The 19,283-nt window shown below is 44.3% G+C and overlaps 1 protein-coding gene across 5 annotated transcripts in view; it reads right to left on the bottom strand.

Annotated features, from left to right (window-relative positions):
• RELB (RELB proto-oncogene, NF-kB subunit) overlaps positions 1–19,283 on the bottom strand; it is a 321,053-nt gene that overhangs the window by 1,039 nt on the left and 300,731 nt on the right. For 4 of the 5 annotated variants that reach the window (XM_030217493.1, XM_030217497.1, XM_030217495.1 and 1 more), the window contains 2 exons: positions 19,116–19,193; positions 9,274–10,256 (listed from right to left, as the gene is read on the bottom strand). In XM_030217493.1, the coding sequence (XP_030073353.1) occupies positions 9,847–10,256; positions 19,116–19,193 (488 nt within the window). In that variant the 3' untranslated portion in view covers positions 9,274–9,846. Of the gene's footprint in view, positions 1–9,273; positions 10,257–19,115; positions 19,194–19,283 lie in introns of those variants that run through there. The other variant, XR_003943711.1, reaches the window with a different exon arrangement.

Here is a 19,283-nt window from a genome sequence, read left to right as displayed (position 1 = left end):
TATATGAGGCCAAAGGAAAGAAATCCACACACACACCACTAATATCTATACAAATTTATAATATACAGATATATATCAAAGGCCTTTGGGAGCGAGCCTGGGGGGTACTACGTAATGACAGTGAGCTCACCCAGACTGTCTCAACTCCCCTAGTTCTGTTCTGTTTTATTGGCAAAAAGTATTAGGTCATGGGTTATATGTCAATAGGTTTACACCGTAATTCACAAGATACAAACAATAGATATTTATTAGTTGAGATTATATTCAGCTTCTATCAGCATTCTAGAGGGGGTTCAAGGTTGAGCTGCTGTACTATTTCAGTAAAGCGAAGTTACCTACCTGTAGCAGGTATTCTCAGAGGAGAGCAGGGCTTATGTTCTCACAAGTGGGTAATGCGGCGCAGCGTTGCCCAGTCTGGGCTTTATGACAAGCCATAAGAGCTTTTGTGGAGCATGAGACACGCTCCACTGCACATACATGGGTGCCTTCCCGCTCGCTGCTCGTGCACGGCTACTGCAGTTAAATACTACAGCAAGAAAAAGAAAAAATAGGAGACAACTCCTAGAGAGGTGGGAGAGTTTGTGAGAATATAATCCCTGCTGTCCGTGGAGAATACCTACTACAGGAAAGTAACTTTGCTTTCTTCGAGGACAAGCAGGGCATTAATTCTCACAAGTGGGGTATCCCTAGCATCCAGGCTTACCAAAAACAACAAACATTGGTCAACTAGGCCTCGCAACGGTGAGGACATAACTCAGATTAACCTGCAACTATATACAAACTGACTGAGAGTGCAGCCTGGACAGAATAAAATGGGCCTAGGGGGCTGGAGTTGGATTCTAGACCACAAACAGATTTTGCAACACTGCCCAAACCGATTGTCACGTCGGGTATCCTGCTCAAGGCAGTAATGAGATGTGAATGTGTGGACTGAAGACCATGTCACAGCCTTGCAAATTCCTTCAATGGAGACTGAACACAAGTGGGCTACCAATGCAGCCATGGCTCTGACATTATGAGCCTTGACATGACCCTCCAATGTCAGCCCAGCCTGGGCATAAGTGAAAGGAATGCAATCTGCCAGCCATTCAGAGATTGTGTGTTTCCTGATGGTGACCCCCATCCTGTTGGGATCTAAAGAAAGAAAACGTTGGACTCCACATAGTAGGCCAATGCTCGCTTGCAGTCCAAAGTGTGCATGATGTTCTCGCTAGGAAGTGCATGAGGTTGGGGAAAGAATGTTGGCAAGACAATCGACTGGTTCAAATGGAACTGACACAATCTTTGGCAAAAACTTAAGGATGCATGCGGAGGACTATGTTGTGATGAAACTTAGTATAAGGTGCATCCACCACTAAGGCCTGAAGTTCACTGACTCTACGAGCTGAACTAACAGCAATCAAGAAAATGACCTTCCAGGTGAAATACTTCAGATGACAGAAATTCAGTTGCTCGAAAGGAGTTCTCATCAGCTGGGTGAGAATGACATTGAGGTCCCATGACAAAGGTGAGGTTTGACAGGGTGGGGGGCTTTGACAAAAGCAAACCTCTCATGAAGCAAATAATTAGAGGCTGTCCAGAGATGGGCTTACCCTCTACACGCTGATGGTAAGCACTAATTGCACTCAGGTGAACCCTTATGGAGTTGGTCGTGAGACCAGACTCGGAAAGGTGCAGAAGGTATTTAAGCAGGGACTATGTAGGACAGTAAACCGGATATAGGGCCTTACTCTCACAACAGATGGCAAACCTTTTGAAAGAATAACACAGTAGAATCTTTTCTGGAAGCCAGCAAGACTTGGGAGACACCCTCTGACAGACTGAGAGACGCAAATTCTAGGCCAGAGACTGAAGGTTGGGATGTAAAAGAGATCCCTCATTCAACACTCCAATATCCACAGTTCTCCGGAGGAAAACTCCAGAAGAAGAGGGAACCAGATCTGCCGAGGCCAGTAAGGCACGATTAAGATAATGGACCTGTGGTCTTGCTTGAGTTTCAGCAGAGTCTTCACCGCAAGAGGAATGGGGGAATATGTGTACAGCAGACCTGTCCTCTAATGCAGGAGGAAGGCATATGACGCTAGTCTGTCGTGGACTTGCACTGAGGGCCTTTGTGATTCAGTCGAGTGGCAGAGATCTACTGAGGGGGGTGCCCCACTCTCGGAAGATCTTGTGGGCAATGCCAATATTGAAAGACCACTCATGCGGTCGCATAACCTTGCTCAGACTGTCGGCCAGACTGTTTTTGCCCACCAGATAAGTGGCTCAGAGGAACATACCGTGTTGGTGAGCCCAGCATCACATCTGGGCGGCCTCCTGACACAGAGGGTGTGATCTGCTTGTTGGTGTAATATATTGCAACCTAGTTGTCTATTTGAATGAGCCCAGTTTGATTGGACAGCCGATCTCTGAAAGCCTTTACAGCGTTCCAGATCACCAGAAGCTCCAGAAGATTGATCTGAAGACCTGTTTCCTGGAGGGACCATGCTCCCTGAGTGTGAAGCCCATCTACATGAGCTCCCCAATAGAGGGGAGATGCATCCATCGTCAGCACTGTTTGTGGCTGAGGAATTTGGAATGGGTCAAAGTGGATCGAATAGTCCACCACAGCAGAGTGAACAAGGTCTGGAAACACGCGGATGACATCTTTCAGGTCTCAAGTAGACTGGTAACACTGGGTGACTAGGCTGATCTCATGTGAAGGCATGTCATGAGTGTCACATAAACTGTGGAAGCCATGTGGCCCAACAAGTTCAACATCTGACGAGCCATGACCTGCTGAGAGGCTCGAAACTGAGAGGCCAATGCGACTAAAGCGTCTGCCCTTGGCCCTAGGAGGAAGGCTTGAACCTTCTGCGTATTGAGCAGGGCTCCAAAGAATTCCAATTGTTGTGCAGGGTGATGATGGGAATTGGGGAAGTTTATGGAGTTGGAGTGTTGGAGTGGAGTAGCCTAGTGGTTAGTGCAGCGGACTTTGATCCTGGGGAACTGGGTTCGATTCCCACTGCAGCTCCTTGTGACTGTGGGCAAGTCACTTAACCCTCCATTGCACCAGGTACAAAGTAAGTACCTGTATATATGTAAACCGCTTTGAATGTAGTTGCAAAATACCACAGAAAGGTGATATATCAAGTCCCATTTACCTTTATAACGAACCCAAGTAGTTCTAGCACCCGCATAGTTCTCCACATGGACTCCTAAGCACCGTCCTTCAACATGCTCTTCCCCGTCTGCTTAGCGACACTGTGACTACCATTAAACATTTGGTAAAGACCCTGGATGCTGATGTGATGCCAAAAGGTAGTGATGTGTTCCCAGCCAAAACCAAAGATACTTCCAGCACCGAAGTATCGGGATGTGAGAATATGCATCCTTTAAGTCCAGAGAGCATAGCCAATCCATTTTCTTGAATCATGGGGAGAAGGGTGAACTTTTCTTTGACCAGGAATTTGTTCAAGGCCCTTAGGGGCGCAACCCCTATCTTCTTTTGCATGAGAAAGTACCTGGAATAAAATTCCTGCCCTTCTTTCCCTGGTGGAACAGGTTCGACCGCATGGGCCTGTAGAAGGGCGGAGAGTTCCTCTGCAAATACCTGTTCATGCTGAAAGCTGAAGTAATGAGCTCTCTGTGGGCAATTTGGAGGTTTCTGAAGCCAATTTAGTGCATATTCAAGACAGACTATTTGGAGAACCCACCGGTTGGAGGTGATAAGGGACCACCTTTCATGGGAAAACTTCAGCCTCTTCTCGACTGACAGGTCATCCAGTACAAACACTTTGACAGTGGCTAAGCTCAGCTGGAGCCAGTCAAAAGCTCTCCCCTTGCTTAGACTGGGGAGCAGCAGGGGCCTTAGGCACAAGCTACTGACAAGAACGAGCTTGCTGGGGTTGAGTTTGAGCGGGCTGGCGAGAGGAAGTGACGTACCTACATCTCTGTGAGTAGTAAGCCCCTCTCTTTGACTTGCCAAAAGAACTCATAGCTTAGGAGGCTGGTGCAGAAGACGCCTGGTGGGAGAGAGAAGAGATGGTATCAGTATGCTTTTTGATTTGGTCAGTGACCTCCTGAATCTTCTCTCCAAAAAGGTTATCCCCCCAGCATGGGGCATCTGTCAACCTCTACTGAACTGACTGTTCCAAGTCAGAAACACACAGCCATGAGAGTCTGTGCACTGCTATACTTTAAGCAGAGATCCTGGAAGCCATGTCGAAAGTGTCATAGGCGCCCCTGGTCAAGAATTTTTGACATGCATTCTGCTGCTTGACCAACTGGTGCATTTGACTCGGCCTGCTCTGGTGGGAGAGAGTCCGCCAAGTCCATCAATTTGCGCACACAGTCCCGCAAATAGACGTTGGTATGATTGTATACAGGACACGAGCATTGAGGCCTGGAACATCTTCCTCCCAAAAGAGTCCAAGGTCCTAGCTTCTCTGCTTGGGGGGCACTGAGGCATAGTCTCTAGAACTTCTGGCTCTTTTAAGACCGGACTCCACCACCATGGAGTTGAGAGGTGTACTGTGGATCCAGTACTGGGTGTCAATCTTCTTGGGCATGACAGGGAGAGACAGAGGTGACTCCCAATTCCTATCGAGGACTTCCTTGAGTAACTCGTGGAGAGGTGCAGTCACAGTCTCTCTAGGAGATGTGTAGTTCAGTACCTTGAGCAACAGCCCTGGGCTCATCCTCCACTTCCAAATGAAATGGAATAGCCTCAGCCATTTCCTTTACAAAAGAAGGGAACGAAAGGCTCTCCGGAGGAGTCTTTCTTCTTTCAACTGGAGGGGAGGATTCAAAGGGGATACCATAGGACTCATCTGAGAAAAAGTACTGTGGATCCTCCTCTGATTCCCATGAGCACTCCTCTTTGGTGTCAATCAGAAACTCCTCGTGGGAGGGCCGTCGAAGAGTTGGCTCCCACTTCGACTCCAGCGAAGTTTCCTCCACCATTGAGGGGGTACCGGCTCGGATGGCAGTTGACACCGGGGCCGCACTGCAGGCTGAAGTCCAGGTGGGGCTGCAGAAAGCTGGATGGTAGGCGCAAGCACCCCCAACACCGATGCACAGCACTGCAAGATGCCATACAGCAGCTCAGGGAGCAAGGCCGACATATGCTCATTGAGGTCCGACACCGGGAAAGACTGGGATGTCGAGACAGGCTGCACAACAGATGGGGCCGAGTTGGGTCCTGGATGCCTGGAGACAGGCACGCAAGAACGTCCTGGATAGAGGTGGAGCTATCCTCCCAGCACGACACTTCTTGTGTGCCGAGTCCCTTGATCCCCCGGAGCTCATGGCACCATGTGACGAGGACGATCAATGTCGATGCTTCTTGGCCTTCACCCAAGCTCGGTGTCGAGACTCCTCGGTGCCGACAAGGACAACGTCGAATCCTCACGTCGCCTCTGGGTTGGGTCTGACGTTGGCCAGTCCCGGGGGCCCTGTCGAGCAGTTGACGTCGAGGCAGGTGAAGACCCACTTGAAGCACTACTGCTCCCAGTAGCAGTTATAGGGACCGATGGTCCTGATGCCGATAATGTCTTCGACGTCAGTGCTGCTGACCTCGATGCTGATGCCAACATCGAGGACATGGACTTGGCTTCAAAAATGTTTTCTCGTTGAATCTCTCTGGATAATTGCATCCTTTTCTTCATACGAAGACAAAGGACACAATTAGCAGGGCTGTGGTTGGGCCCTAGATACTGCAGACACCATGAATAGGTGTCTATTCCAGAGACTGTCCGATTGCACCAGGTACAGCGCTTAAAGCCACTGGGAGCTTTAGAGGACATGGATGGAAAAACTTCCGTTGCTAGTGCCTGAAAAAAGGAGCAAGGCACCAGGAAAAAAAAGACGGGAAAGACCTGACCGGAGGCCAGGCCTAAATGCGGCCTAGCGGACAGAAAAGAAAACTTAAAAATGGACAAAATAAACCAAAAAGCTACAGGAAGAGAAGGGAAAAAGAAATACTCAAAAAGGCACAGTGAAAAATCGCTGAAAAACCGCCGATAAATGAAGCAGTAGCTGCACGGTGGAGCATGTTTTATGCTCCACAAAAGCTCTTATGGCTTGTCATAAAGCCTGGACTGGGCAATGCGGTGCCATGCTACCCACTTGTGAGAATTAATGCCCTGCTTGTCCTTGGAGAAAGATCATTACCACATTAGAAACAAGGAACTCTTAAGAAACAGGCACATATATTCAGTATACATCTGCGTGTTCAAATATGCAAGCTATAAGGGTACATTATTTTCGGTTCCCCTAGTCTTACTAAAACATGCACGTTATTTTGACACTTTCCAGCATCTAGACATTCATTACTTAAGCAAGCTTAAACTGTCAGCTCAGCAAACTGTAACTAGTTAAATGCATCTGTTCAGCTCTGTCCAAATTATCTTGATTTTCACATTTTAATGCTTAACTAGGGGCCCTATTGTTTTCATAATACACCCTTAATATCATCAGGGGAGCTGGTAAGGTGGCAGCCTGAGAAGACGTCAGTGTCGAATCGGAAACAGGGACCTGGCTGGTTTGAGGCTCTCGTACGAGCACCTCTTCCAAAGAGGGGGAGCGCTCCTCTCAGTGCTAGCACTTCTTGGATATCTGCAATGCCGATGCCCCAGTGCTCCCAGCACCGTGTGCCAGAGAACCGATGCTTGTGCTTCTTGGCTTTTCCCAGAAGCTCAGCATCGTGGTCTTTTGGTGCCAACAAGGATGGTGTCTAATCTGTACGTGCCCTCAGTGTCGGGTCTGATTCTGATTGAGAAAGGTGGAGATCACTTCGATGCCGGTGCACTCTCAGTGGATGTAGAAGCCTTCGCTGCTATTAAGGTCGATGCTTCCAGTGCCAATGTACCAGTCTTCTAGGAGTCAAAAAGTTTCTCCTGTTGGGCCTGCTGCACCCTCTGTGTTCTCAGCTGCATTTTTAACACAAGAGTTAGGCTCATGGTAGCCCCAATTCATGTGTGGGTCCGTTATCAAAATCATCCAATTACATTGGGCACATCTCTTAAAACTACTGGGGGTCTTCTGACACATCAAAAAAGGAATCACAGTCAAATTAAACTCAATTTTGAGCCAAAAAAGGGGCAAAGACCAAATTGAGGTCAGTGCTCCAGCCTAAAGCAGGCCTAGCAGATCACAAAAATGAATGGAAACTCGAGGTGCCAAAAAACTACAAAAAAATAAAAGGAATTTGAAAGGAAAAAAGGAACTACTAACAAAATACTGAAAAAAAAATTAAAGAAAGTAAAAAGAGCTGATGGGAAGGCACTGCAAAGTCTGAAAAAAATACACGCACTGAGAACACTCTGATGCACCCTCCCAGCTTCACAGAAAAACAAAGACTGAGGGATCCAATCTCACACATCAGGTAGGAAAGCACCAGTGCATGTGCGGTGAGATGCTCCTAGAAATTTCTACAACTTGTTAGTCAGCGTTCACACCAGACTCCGTCAGACGACATCACCCACATTTGAGAATACAACAGCCTGCCTGTCCTCACACAGGCACCTAGTTATAGAATTGCCCTTTATACGTATAGCTGAGTAGTTTAATTTAGGACAGCTTTTTTGTTGTCCTACATTAAACCACTTAGCAGTACATTCAGGCAGCAATTCTATAACTGGGTGCCACAAGTTAAGCACATAGATGCAGCACTGAGCACCAAGATTCTATAATAGAATACTAGCATATGTCAGCATCTATGCTTAGGTGCACCCATTCATACTATGTCAATGGCAGGCAAATGCATGCAACTAAATGCGGCACTTTAGTGTATAATGTACAGTACTCTGTAAGTTACGCCCATAAAAGTTGGTCCCACTCATGCTGCTCCCCTGTGAATGCTGCCTTACCCTTTACAAGCAAAACGAGTTGAGTGCGCCATTTATAGAACAGCACTGAATGTGTACCTAGAACTTACATGAGCAAGTGTTAATTTGCCCATGCAAGTGCTAGTAGTCTACAAATTTAAATGCACAAATGGCACTTAAAATTAGGTGCAAGTTATAGAATGAAGGGGACAGTGTGTCACGCCACTGCAGGTGTTCCGGAGTAGTGAGCTCTTGGGCTGCTGCCAGGGACTGGCAACAGTAGGAAAGCCACCCAAATTGCTGGAACGGACTTGGCTTGGCTGGAACCAAATGCTGGAGCAGACTTGGCTTGGCTGGACTGGAACCAAATGCTGGAGCGGACTTGGCTTGGCTGGACTGGAACCAGATGCTGGAACAGACTTGGCTTGGCTGAGCTGAAACCAAATGCTGGGGCGGACTTGGCTTGGCTGGACTGGAACCAAATGCTGGAGCGGATTTGGCTGGACTGGAACCAAATGCTGGAGCAGACTTGGCTTGACTGGAGTGGAACTCAAGATTCTCGAACTAGGCAGACCCAAGCAAGGTAGGGCAGAAGCTGGGTGATACAGACAGGAAGGGAGCAAGAGCTGAGGAGAGACAGAACAGAGACACACAGGAAGGAACTGACACTAAAGACACACAGGGCAGCTACAAGGAAGGAAGCTACGACTAAAGGCAAACAAGGTAGATACAACAGTAAGGAACTGGAGCTTAAAGACACACAGGGCAGCTAGATACAAACAGTAAGGAACTGAAGCTTAAAGTCACACAGAGCAGCTAGATACAAACAGTGAGGAACTGAAGCTTAAAGATACACAGAACAAGAACTAGCAGAGATAGAACAGCAACACACACTCACAGATGAAAGAACATCTGAAGACCTCTGTTGCAAAGGCAAAGCCTGAAAGTTTCCAGGTGCTTAATAAAGGCAATTACAGATGAGGTCACAGGTGAGGCTTGGCAGCAGAAACCTCGGGGCAAGTCTGGAGTGCTGGAATGTCAGGACCGGAATGGAACCTGGAAGATGTCTAAGAAACAGGGAAAAAGCAGTCCACAGCAACCACAAAGCTCGGTCACCCAGGGGCCAGGTGAGTGTCGGCATGGAATATAGTCACAGTCATGACATAGTGGCTATTGCTGCTATACATATAGCTAGGCAGAATGCCTTTACTCCACAACAGCAGGATCAGGATAGTACTGGAGCATTAAATGAGGGAGTTTTCAGTGGTGCTATCCATATAGGTCCACTGAAAAATTGAGGATAAAGGATGTTTAGCAACAACTGCTAAATAGAAATCCCTTTGAAAAATGACTTGAGTATGCTTTGGAATAGTCTAGGAGCCCACTGTCCATGGGGGCTACAAAGCAGAAAGAGAAGGATGTGACATGGAATAGCCAGGATGCAGAGTTTTACATTTTCAGGACAGGTGATAATGCACTGATTTAATTTGTTTATCCCAAAAGAAACTTTCCAACAATCAATATTAACTGAACTAATCTATCTGCATATCTTTTAAATAGCAAATTTAGTTGGTGGGATAAATATCAGACAGCATTAGAAATGATATCCACAAAACAGGGGCGGCACAAGCTCCCCTACCACAGAACAGGTACCATAAGGGCTGCAGCACTGTACTTCCCTCACACACACAAACCCACCACATAACAGCCTGGGATAGCATACGCAACAGCAGTACAAGCTACATACCTACACAAAGTGCCCCATGCAGCATAGGCAATGGCAGTACAAGTTTCCCCTGTACCCATCCTCTGATGGGATGACAGGTTTTGTATCACTCATAGATCCTTTAAAAGAATGAGCTCCTTTCCCCACAGGAACAATTACATGGAAGAGAGGTTGAGAGGTCCTTTCTTCTCCATTCACCACTCTTCTGACATCTACCAAAGCCCTGAGCTTTCTCTCTAGATTCTTTTCACCACAGAAGGAGAAGAACTATGTCTGAAGGTGCAGATGGAAGAACTATGTCTCCAGACTGTGCTATGTCTGCTTCATGTTTCCTTCATGTGGCAGCTGAGGCAGAAAGCTAGCAACATCCTCCTGGTACTCACTTGCACGCAAGCTACTCCCCACCAGGTGGGCAATGTTTGAGGAGTTGGTGTTATTAGAGCTCAATAAGTTCTCTGGAATAGACTCAACATATCTATACAGTGGGTCCAAGAAAATCTTCTGCTGTAAATCCTCTTCCTGGGCTCCATTTAGGTCTGAGAATTTCACTTCTGAGGTTTGTGCACCCATATAAGATGCAAGGCTCTGAGATTTGGAAAAATAATCATAGTCTGAGAAAGAATCCTCAGCCTGGAAACGTGCATTTCTGGTTCCAGAGGAGAACTCGGAGGTGGATGGTTGTTCCATGCTGCACAGCTGTGAGAAGGCTGGCAAGACTGTGCCTAATTGAAGAAAAGAAACCAAGAAGTGAATGTAAATATCTGCTCACCTGCAACAGAACAACAGAAAAAAAAAACCCCAATTAGCCCTGTTGGCCCAGTGCAGCCATGCAGCAGAACCACTTGTAGGATATCACAGTTTTATTTCTTTATTCACAACCCAACAAGATCACACACTTAATCTATCACCTAGCATACTCCTCACCACAAACATGTTCTGCTACAAGACTCTATAATAATCTAAACAGCCTCCAAAGCCAGTAGTAAAACTTGTTTTAATATTTGGCTTCCAGGGTCTATCCAGCTTATAATTGAAAAAGAAAAACGCCTATATTGCGACCCAAATCGGGAGATAGACGTTTATCTCACAAAAACGAATAAAGCGGTATAATCGAAAGCCGAATTTGGACGTTTTCAACTGCACTCCGTCGCAGATGCGGACAAAGTTGATGGGGGCGTGTCAAAGGCGTGGTGAAGGCAGAACTGGGGCGTGGTTATCAGCCGATCAGAGATAGGCACCTTTCGCCGATAATACAAAAAAAAAATGCGTTTTTAGCGAGAATTTAGGGCACTTTTCCTGGACCCTGTTTTTCCAAACGACCAGATGACCACTGAAGGGAGTCGGGGATGACCTCCCCTGACTCCCCCAGTGGTCACAAACCCCCTCCCACCACCACAAATATGCCGTTTTAGTTTCACAACTTTTTATGTTCACCCTCAAATGTCATACCCACCTCCCTGGCAGCAGTATGCAGGTCACTGGAGCAGTTATTAGGGAGTGCAGTGGACGTCAGGCAGGTAGACCCAGGCCCATCCCCCCCACCTGTTACACTTGTGCTGGTAAATGGGAGCCCTCCACACCGCCCCCCAAACCCACTGTACCCACATGTAGGTGCCTCCCTTCACCCCTTAGGGATATAGTAATGGTGTAGACTTGTGGGTGGTGGGTTTTGAGGGGGATTTGGGGGGCTCAACACACAAGGAAAGGGTGCTATGCACCTGGGAGCTCTTTTACCTTTTTTTTTTTTTTTTTTTGTAACAGTGCCCCCTAGGGTGCCCGGTTGGTGTCCTGGCATGTGAGGGGGACCAGTGCACTACGACTCCTGGCCCCTCCCACGAACAAATGCCTTGGATTTATTCGTTTTTGAGCTGGGCGCTTTCATTTTCCATTATCGCTGAAAAACAAAAACGCCCAGCTCACAAATTGTCGAATAAAACATGGACGTCTATTTTTTCCCAAAATACGGTTCGGTCCGCCCCTTCACGGACCCGTTCTTGGAGATAAACGCCCATGGAGATAGACGTTTTCGTTCGATTATGCCCCTCCACGTGATCTTGGTAAACAATACCTGGCCAACAACCTGATGGGTTGATAGTTGCAGTTGTCCAGGTCTTGCCACATCTGTTAAATGGAACCAATGTTTTCAGCCATCGTGCTACTTACTCAGATGTGGCATGACCTGGACAATCATGACACCAGCTACGGAAGAGTAATTCCGTGTCAAGTGGACCAGGGGTCCCCACCTCACCATCTCAGATTTTGATGAAATTTGGTACATAGTTTCTTTAAGATAAAAAACTAAGCTGTGCAAAATTTTAGTTCAAAAGACTAAAAATTGGAGGTTCTAGGGGACCTCAAGTAAAGGGTTGCAAAATGTCGCCTGAGCAAAAATGACATTTTGGGCCTACTTCCAGAAGCTGTAAAACTGGAAGTTTTAGTAGTACAAGGGGGATATTTGGACAACCTGCACTACTTTTAGGGCTTAATGAACTGGCAAAACCCCATGTTCCTAGTCCTCTTACTTTTTGAATGGTGTAGGCTCAAACTTTGCCAAAAAGGCAAAAATCAATTTACAGCGATGTTGAGGCTGCTGTAGTTTCTAAACTAGTTGGCCTTTCAGGTTGATTTTTGGTAGGTGTACTAAATGCATGGCTGTAATGAGGCATTCCAATTTGCAGCACTTTCCTTCAAGTGGTTGAAAAATTATGAGCGTTCAAAGTTGGTATAAAAAGCATTTTTGCCCATTTTGGGCTATATTTGATGCCCTTGATCTCCAGTGGGACAGCTTCAATATTCTTTCTTTTAGAACCATTAGAAAGAGCAGATTTCCTTCTATCAGAATATGTAGTTTTCATTTTGGAGTCTCTTCATATAAGGATTGCAAAAATGCCCTCAAATGTTTGCGGGCAGCAGCCTGTGATTTCTTCACTACACCCTTGATACAAGTGTAGTAAAAGTGATTCTTCTTTCAAAAAGCACCAATTTTTTAAAATTAAGAACACATTATGTTATAAAACTGTATTCAAGAAAACTAAAAAACAGGAATGTTTTTAGGATGTGGAAGGATGAGGCCAGGTTTCATAACAGGTTTAAAGAAAACTGCAGTCAGTTAGGATGACCGACTTGGCCAACTATGATTGGTGCAGGGCTGTGCTGATGCGGTAAGCGAGGTAAGCCCCGCACGGGGGCGCTTGCCTTCGAGGGGCGCCACTGCCCTGCCGTCCGTCTGCTCACTTGCAAAATCTTTCACCTGAACTTGTGATTCTCCTATCTCCGCTGCCCTCCCCTTTTCATACAAAGGAGCAGTATTAATTGAGGCACGCACGCTCTTCAAGTTACGTGAGAATACAACCAGATTGCTATTTATGCTTCGGTTTGGGGCTAGCTCCTCAGTCAGGGTGAGTTTCAGAGCTTGAAACAGCATTCAAATTAAAGAGAACATGAAATTTTAAAAGTGCTAAAAATAAGTTTTAAAAGTATTTGCCTTAAATCTAATTGCAGAATTCAGGTGCTGGGAGTCTGTACTTGGTTGTCATATGCTCAGATTTGTTTAAATCATATGCAAATTAGTCCGGTGTTTTTCACTAAACATTCCCATGAGTGTCTGTATGTTAATCTGCATTCAAATAGAGCTCTCTGATTGGATGATCAGCTTCTGTTAAGAAATCTGCCTGGGAAGTGAACAGAGTGAGAGCTGTCATTTGCCAAGAGAGACATCCAGCTGTGATTTCCTGTGTTTGTTGACTGAAGTTATAAAAGAGTGCCTGATTGTGGTAAATGAGAAAATATAAGTGAAAAGAGATTGGTGGCGATTGAAGTTTCTCTAGTGAGAAAAGGATCTGAATATTTCAGGATTACTTGAAGTTTATGAAGAATAGAAAAGGGTGAATTTCAGTTTAAGAGTGTTTAAATCCTATAAGCTATATAAAGGCTAGGTAGATTTAAGTGACTGTAAGCAAGGAAACCTTAATATTTGATCTGAAATAAATATTTGATCTGAGATAGTTGATCAGAGATAAATGTTTGATCTGAATTATATCCTTTGGTGCAAAGGAGATTAGAATGCAATAGAGTATTTCTTTCTGTTTACCAGTACAGTCAAATAATTCCATTCCACTTAAATAATTTTTTGTTATATATATGAGGGAGTAGTATCTGGATTTATTTTAAATCAAATTGATTCCATTCACAGGAATTCATATTCACCTTCATGCATTCATCCGATATTATCTTTTAAGGATGAAGTTTTATTTTATGTTCACTCTGTCTCTTGTGAGCTGAGCACAGTTAGTTTCCTCGGCTGGCACGACTACATATTAGAGGTATTTTGATACTGTGTGAAGTTTTACCACAGACGGGTGACATATATAAAACATTCTCCTTGGATAGGATGTGATATGTGAAAATACATTTTGCTTTAATGAAATTGCTAAACTTTAGAGTCAGAGACTTATCAATGAGGGATACATACAGTGCTATTTTTTCCTAAGGTCCGGCTTACTTGCCTGCTCCCTTCTGTTCCTGCTCTGCTGGACGGGGGGGGGGGGGGGGGGGGGGGGGGGGGCGCCAACCGATAGTCTGCAGGGGGGCACCAGAGACCCTAGGCACGGCCCTGGATTGGTGGACCCTGTTGCAAGGCGTCTGAGTGTCTGTTGCTGGTGTTTCTTCACCCTTGCTACAGTTAGTGAACTGTAGGCATCAAAGTAAGCCTAGCAACAGACACTCAGGAGCCAGGAGGTACCAGAAGCATACAATTGGGCAATGAAACAAACAATTCTGCCTTGCAACAGGGTTCACCAATCATAATTGGCCAAGTCTAACTGGCTAAAGAAGTTTTCTTTAAACATTATGTTATAAAACTGTGTTCAAGTAAACTAAAAAACAGGGTGGAAACCATTGTATACATACTTCTTGTTGAAGAAACTCGCACCTGCACCGACAGGCTCATTTATATTGAATTAAATGCCACAAATGAAGATATTAATCACTTTAGACTGAAGTAAAATTTTACCCATTGAAAACCTGATTGCAAGAATAATGCGTTTGTTGAACTGATGCTAATGGTCATCAATGGATCCAGAAAGATCAGATGAATGTCCACTTTGCTCAGTTGGCTGTTCAAGTACATCAGAGTGTCATTTACTGACATACAATAAAAATAAAGGTTTGAAATTAATTGAAGAGCTTCTGCCTGATCAACAGAAGTTGTTACAAGAGCATTCTGGTCAACTTTTCGATGCTGGATCAACTATTTGCCTTCATCATGAATCCTTACTGTTGAAAAAGTTTGAATTTTTGCAAAGAACCTGCTGTAACCCATTTTCCAAAGGTGGTCATAATGCAAAAAGGGGCTTAAGAGTGCTGGATGACACACTAGTAGCCCAGCTAAAGGCCTTAACAAGCAAAATATTTGTGCCGGGTCAGAAACTATGTCCATCTTGTCGAAAAGACGTCAGTAACAGAGCTGCTGATTCTTTATCATCATCAACAACAGCAGATGATGAACACAGTGACATTTCTGGCAAGTTGAACACAAGTTTGACATCTCTTGGTATTTCTCCATTAAAGTTCAAAAAAGTCAGCAAGCGTGATGTACGAGGCTACACCAAGCGCAAAATCAGGTGAGTGCAAAATACTTTGAGTCATCATCTTGCAGTTGCTGGTGGCTTAGACCTAAATGAGTTTGAAACTCAACCTTCTACCAGTCAGAAATGTGACAAATGTTCTGATTATGATGACCTGCTAAACGAGTTGAAAAACAAAGTCCAAGTTTCAGCAAATCATGCAGAAAAACTGCAAATACTAACTTTAGCACCAAACAGCTGGTCTATTGAAAGAACTGCCTCAGAATTCATGGTTTCAACTAGAATGGTTAAAAAAGCAAGAAATCTGAAATCAGTTTGTGGAATTCTGGCAAAACCAGACAAGAAGAAAAGTAAAGTTTTACCAGAAGAAACAGAAAAAAAAATTCTTGGCTTTTTTGAAGATGATGAATTCAGTAGACTGTGCCCAGGGAAAAAAGATTTTGTCTCTGTCAGAACTGGCACTGAAAAAATTCAAATGCAAAAGCGCTTGCTGCTTAGCAATCTAAAAGAAATGTATGTTGCATATCGTACTCGAAATGGGCCAGAAGTGGGTTTTTCCAAATTTTGTGAGCTAAGGCCAAAATGGTGTGTCACTGTTGGCTCATCTGGTGTGCATTCAGTGTGTGTTTGTGTCATTCATCAAAATGTGAAGCTTATGCTTGCTGGAAGCCATCTGCTGAACGAAGATTACAAAGCACTGATGGCTAAAACTGTGTGCAATTTGGAATGCAAAGAATGCATGCTTCACAGGTGTGAAATATGTCCAGGTAAACATGTGCTTGAAAATTACCTGACAGAAGTGTTCAGTGATGCTGACTCAGGTGAAACAATCGAGTTTAAGCAGTGGGTTCATACAGATCGCACCACACTGGAGACCAAACAGATGTATGTTGATGATTTTGTATCTGAGCTTGCATTGAAAGTTTCAAACCTGTCAATTCACCATTACATTTCCAAACATCAGACACAATACTTAAAAACTGTTAAAGAAAACCTAAATCCTTGTGAAATTGTTGTTCTCTTGGACTTTGCTGAAAACTACTCCTTTATTGTCCAAGATGCTGTTCAAGGTTTCCACTGGGAAAACAGTCAAGCTACACTGCATCCATTTGTTGCGTACTTCCGTGATGCTTCAAGTGAAATTCAGTGCATAAGTGTTTGCATAATAAGTGACAGCTTGTGGCATGATACAGTTGCTGTACATGCATTCTTGGAAAAATTAATCGCGTTCTTGAAAAGCAAAATTGGAGAAATAAAATATGTAACATACTTTAGTGATGGCTCAGCTGCACAATACAAGAACTTCAAAAACTTTGCCAACTTGTGCTATCATCAAACAGAATTTGGAATAAGTGCACAGTGGAATTTCTTTGGCACAAGCCATGGCAAGTCACCATGTGATGCCATAGGTGGTACAACAAAGCGACTAGCTGCTCAGGCTAGTTTGCAACAACCTAAAAATAGCCAAATTCTCACAGCACAAGGCTTGTTTGAATTTTGTGATCAAAAAATAAATAAAATCAAGTTCATTTTTGTTTCCAAGGATGAAATTGAATCTTCAAGATCTGCACAAGAGGAAATATTCAGTAAAGCTTCCACAGTTGCTGGAACTCGTGAAAATCACCAGTTTATTCCCATTGACTTGAACCAAATTTCAGTCAGTCGAGTGTCAAATGATTCCTCCTCATTTGTTGTCAAACTTTGTCAGTCAGATGACCCAGTGAGTGTACCTGGCATAAATGTGTCTCAACTTCAGCCTGGGCAGTATGTTGCCTGTGTTTATGACAACAAATGGTGCATTGGCAATGTCTGTGACACATCATTTGAAGAACATGATGCCTTGGTCAACTTTAAGCATCCATGCGGGCCTGCACGATCATTTCATTGGCCTAGCAGAAGAGATTCTTGTTGGATTTCTGAACAGCATATTCTAGCAGTTCTTCCAGTACCAGCAACTACAGCACTTAGACGACAGTATACATTTCCAGAAACAGCAGTGAAACTTATCAGTGAACAATTCTTGTCACTTCAGCACTGAGGTTTTACTTGGGAACCATTAAGACACCCCCATTAGGCTTGAGAAACTAGGCAAAGACAACCAAATGAGGCTTGGGAACCTCAAGTAAGATGCCCACCTTCAGGCTTGGGAACCTGTGCCAAGTGGCTGGACTTGCCTGGCTATCGGGCGTGACCTCTTGGCGATGAGGTTGCCACTTCCTATTGAATTGGTAGTGGCGTAGCCACCATGGACCAACGCATGCTTAAAGCAACTGAGTGACTTATACAGCAATTAGAAACATCGATGGGCCCTATATCCGTTTCATCTATCATTCAACAATACTGGCCAAAAAATACTTTTTTTGCAATCCTTATATGGAGAGACTCCAAATTGAAAACTACATATTCTGATAGAAGGAAACCTGCTCTTTCTAATGGTGCTAAAAGAAAGAATATTGAAGCTGTCCCACTGGAGATCAAGGGCATCAAAGATAGCCCAAAATGGGCAAAAATGCTTTTTATACCAACTTTGAACGCTTATAATTTTTCAACCACTTGAAGGAAAGTGCTGCAAATTGGAATGCCTCATTACAGCCGTGCATTTAGTACACCTACCAAAAATCAACCTGAAAGGCCAACTAGTTTAGAAACTACAGCAGCCTCAACATCGCTGTAAATTGATTTTTGCCATTTTTTTGGCAAAGTTTGAGCCTAAACCATTCAAAAAGTAAGAGGACTAGGAACATGGGGTTTTGCCAGTTCATTAAGCCCTAAAAGTAGTGCAGGTTGTCCAAATATCCCCCTTGTACTACTAAAACTTCCAGTTTTACAGCTTCTGGAAGTTGGCCCAAAATGTCATTTTTGCTCAGGCGACATTTTGCAACCCTTTACTTGAGGTTCCCTAGAACCTCCAATTTTTAGTCTTTTGAACTAAAATTGTGCACAGCTTAGTTTTTTATCATAAAGAAACTATGTACCAAATTTCATCAAAATCTGAGATGGTGAGGTGGGGACGACCTTTAAAATTGGTCCACTTGACACGAAATGACTCGGAAGCCTAAGAGAACACATAACCTGATGTTTTTTTTTGTGAACTGTAACCTGCTTATCTAATATGGCTACTCCGTGTACTTCTTCCCTTTACTTTATCCTTACCTCCCTTCTTACCTCTTTTTGGAAGAGTGAAAGGTGAGTTATTTGCAATACTGCAACTTCCCATCCCTGCTTCTGTCACACAATATGACAGCAATTAAAGAGCATTAGGATCACCTAGTCTGCCCAGTTTCAATCCTGGTGCAAATGTCATAGACTCCAATTGATCTCTGGTGGTTCCTTCCTTTCTTTGCCACTAAGAATACTCAGTATTTATCTTAGGCTGTTTTGAATTCTGCTTTTGCTTTTACCATTCCCAATGGGAATTTATTCTATGCATTCAGAACCATTTCACTGAAAGAAACATCTGATGTTGCTCTTAAGTCCAACCCCCTGAGCTTTTGCGCTAGAGTATTTTCTCTAAAAAATGTCTCCTTTATCTGATCTATACCTCACTCGCTTCTCCGTTCCTCTAGGGTATATATGTATAGTTCATCTCCTATTTTGGTAGACTTTCGCTGGACCACCTTTGTAAATCTAAATCCTCTCTCCCCTCCCACACCATGACCCACCCTATGTTTTCTCCTACAGTGCTTTGCTCAGGTTTATTCTTCTCTCACTTGCTGCTCTTGGTTAGCTGTCTTGGGCTTTGATACAAAAAGTCTCTACAGAGAACAGAATTGGTTATGTGCAGTGTATGGTCCTAGGCTTCCTTGTAGAAGAAACAAAAAGTCTGTATAGATGCTGTACTGCTTTGGTTTTGGATTATAGGAGACTATATAGGTGGCATACTGCCCTAGCCTGATCATGAAAGGCTGTGCACTATAAGGCCATGAACCTGGCTACAAACAATTCTATATAGGCAGCATACTTCTCTGGGCTTGGTTATGGGGCAGCATATCTAACCTGTAGTCAAGTCTGAGAATAAGTGATCTTTATATGTTGGCTTCTTCATCCTCCTCTTGGCTTCAATCCCATGTGGATCTGAGAGGGAAAGGGAGCACAAAGTATTTTAGGTGACACATGAAAAATCTTTCAAACCTATTACTATCCCTTCCCTCCAAAGCTGGCATG

Source organism: Microcaecilia unicolor, chromosome 11 (assembly GCF_901765095.1).
Source record: "Microcaecilia unicolor chromosome 11, aMicUni1.1, whole genome shotgun sequence".
Lineage (NCBI taxonomy): Eukaryota > Metazoa > Chordata > Amphibia > Gymnophiona > Siphonopidae > Microcaecilia > Microcaecilia unicolor.
Note: the sequence above shows the minus strand (reverse complement) of the source record. Positions and strands in the feature narration are given on the sequence as shown.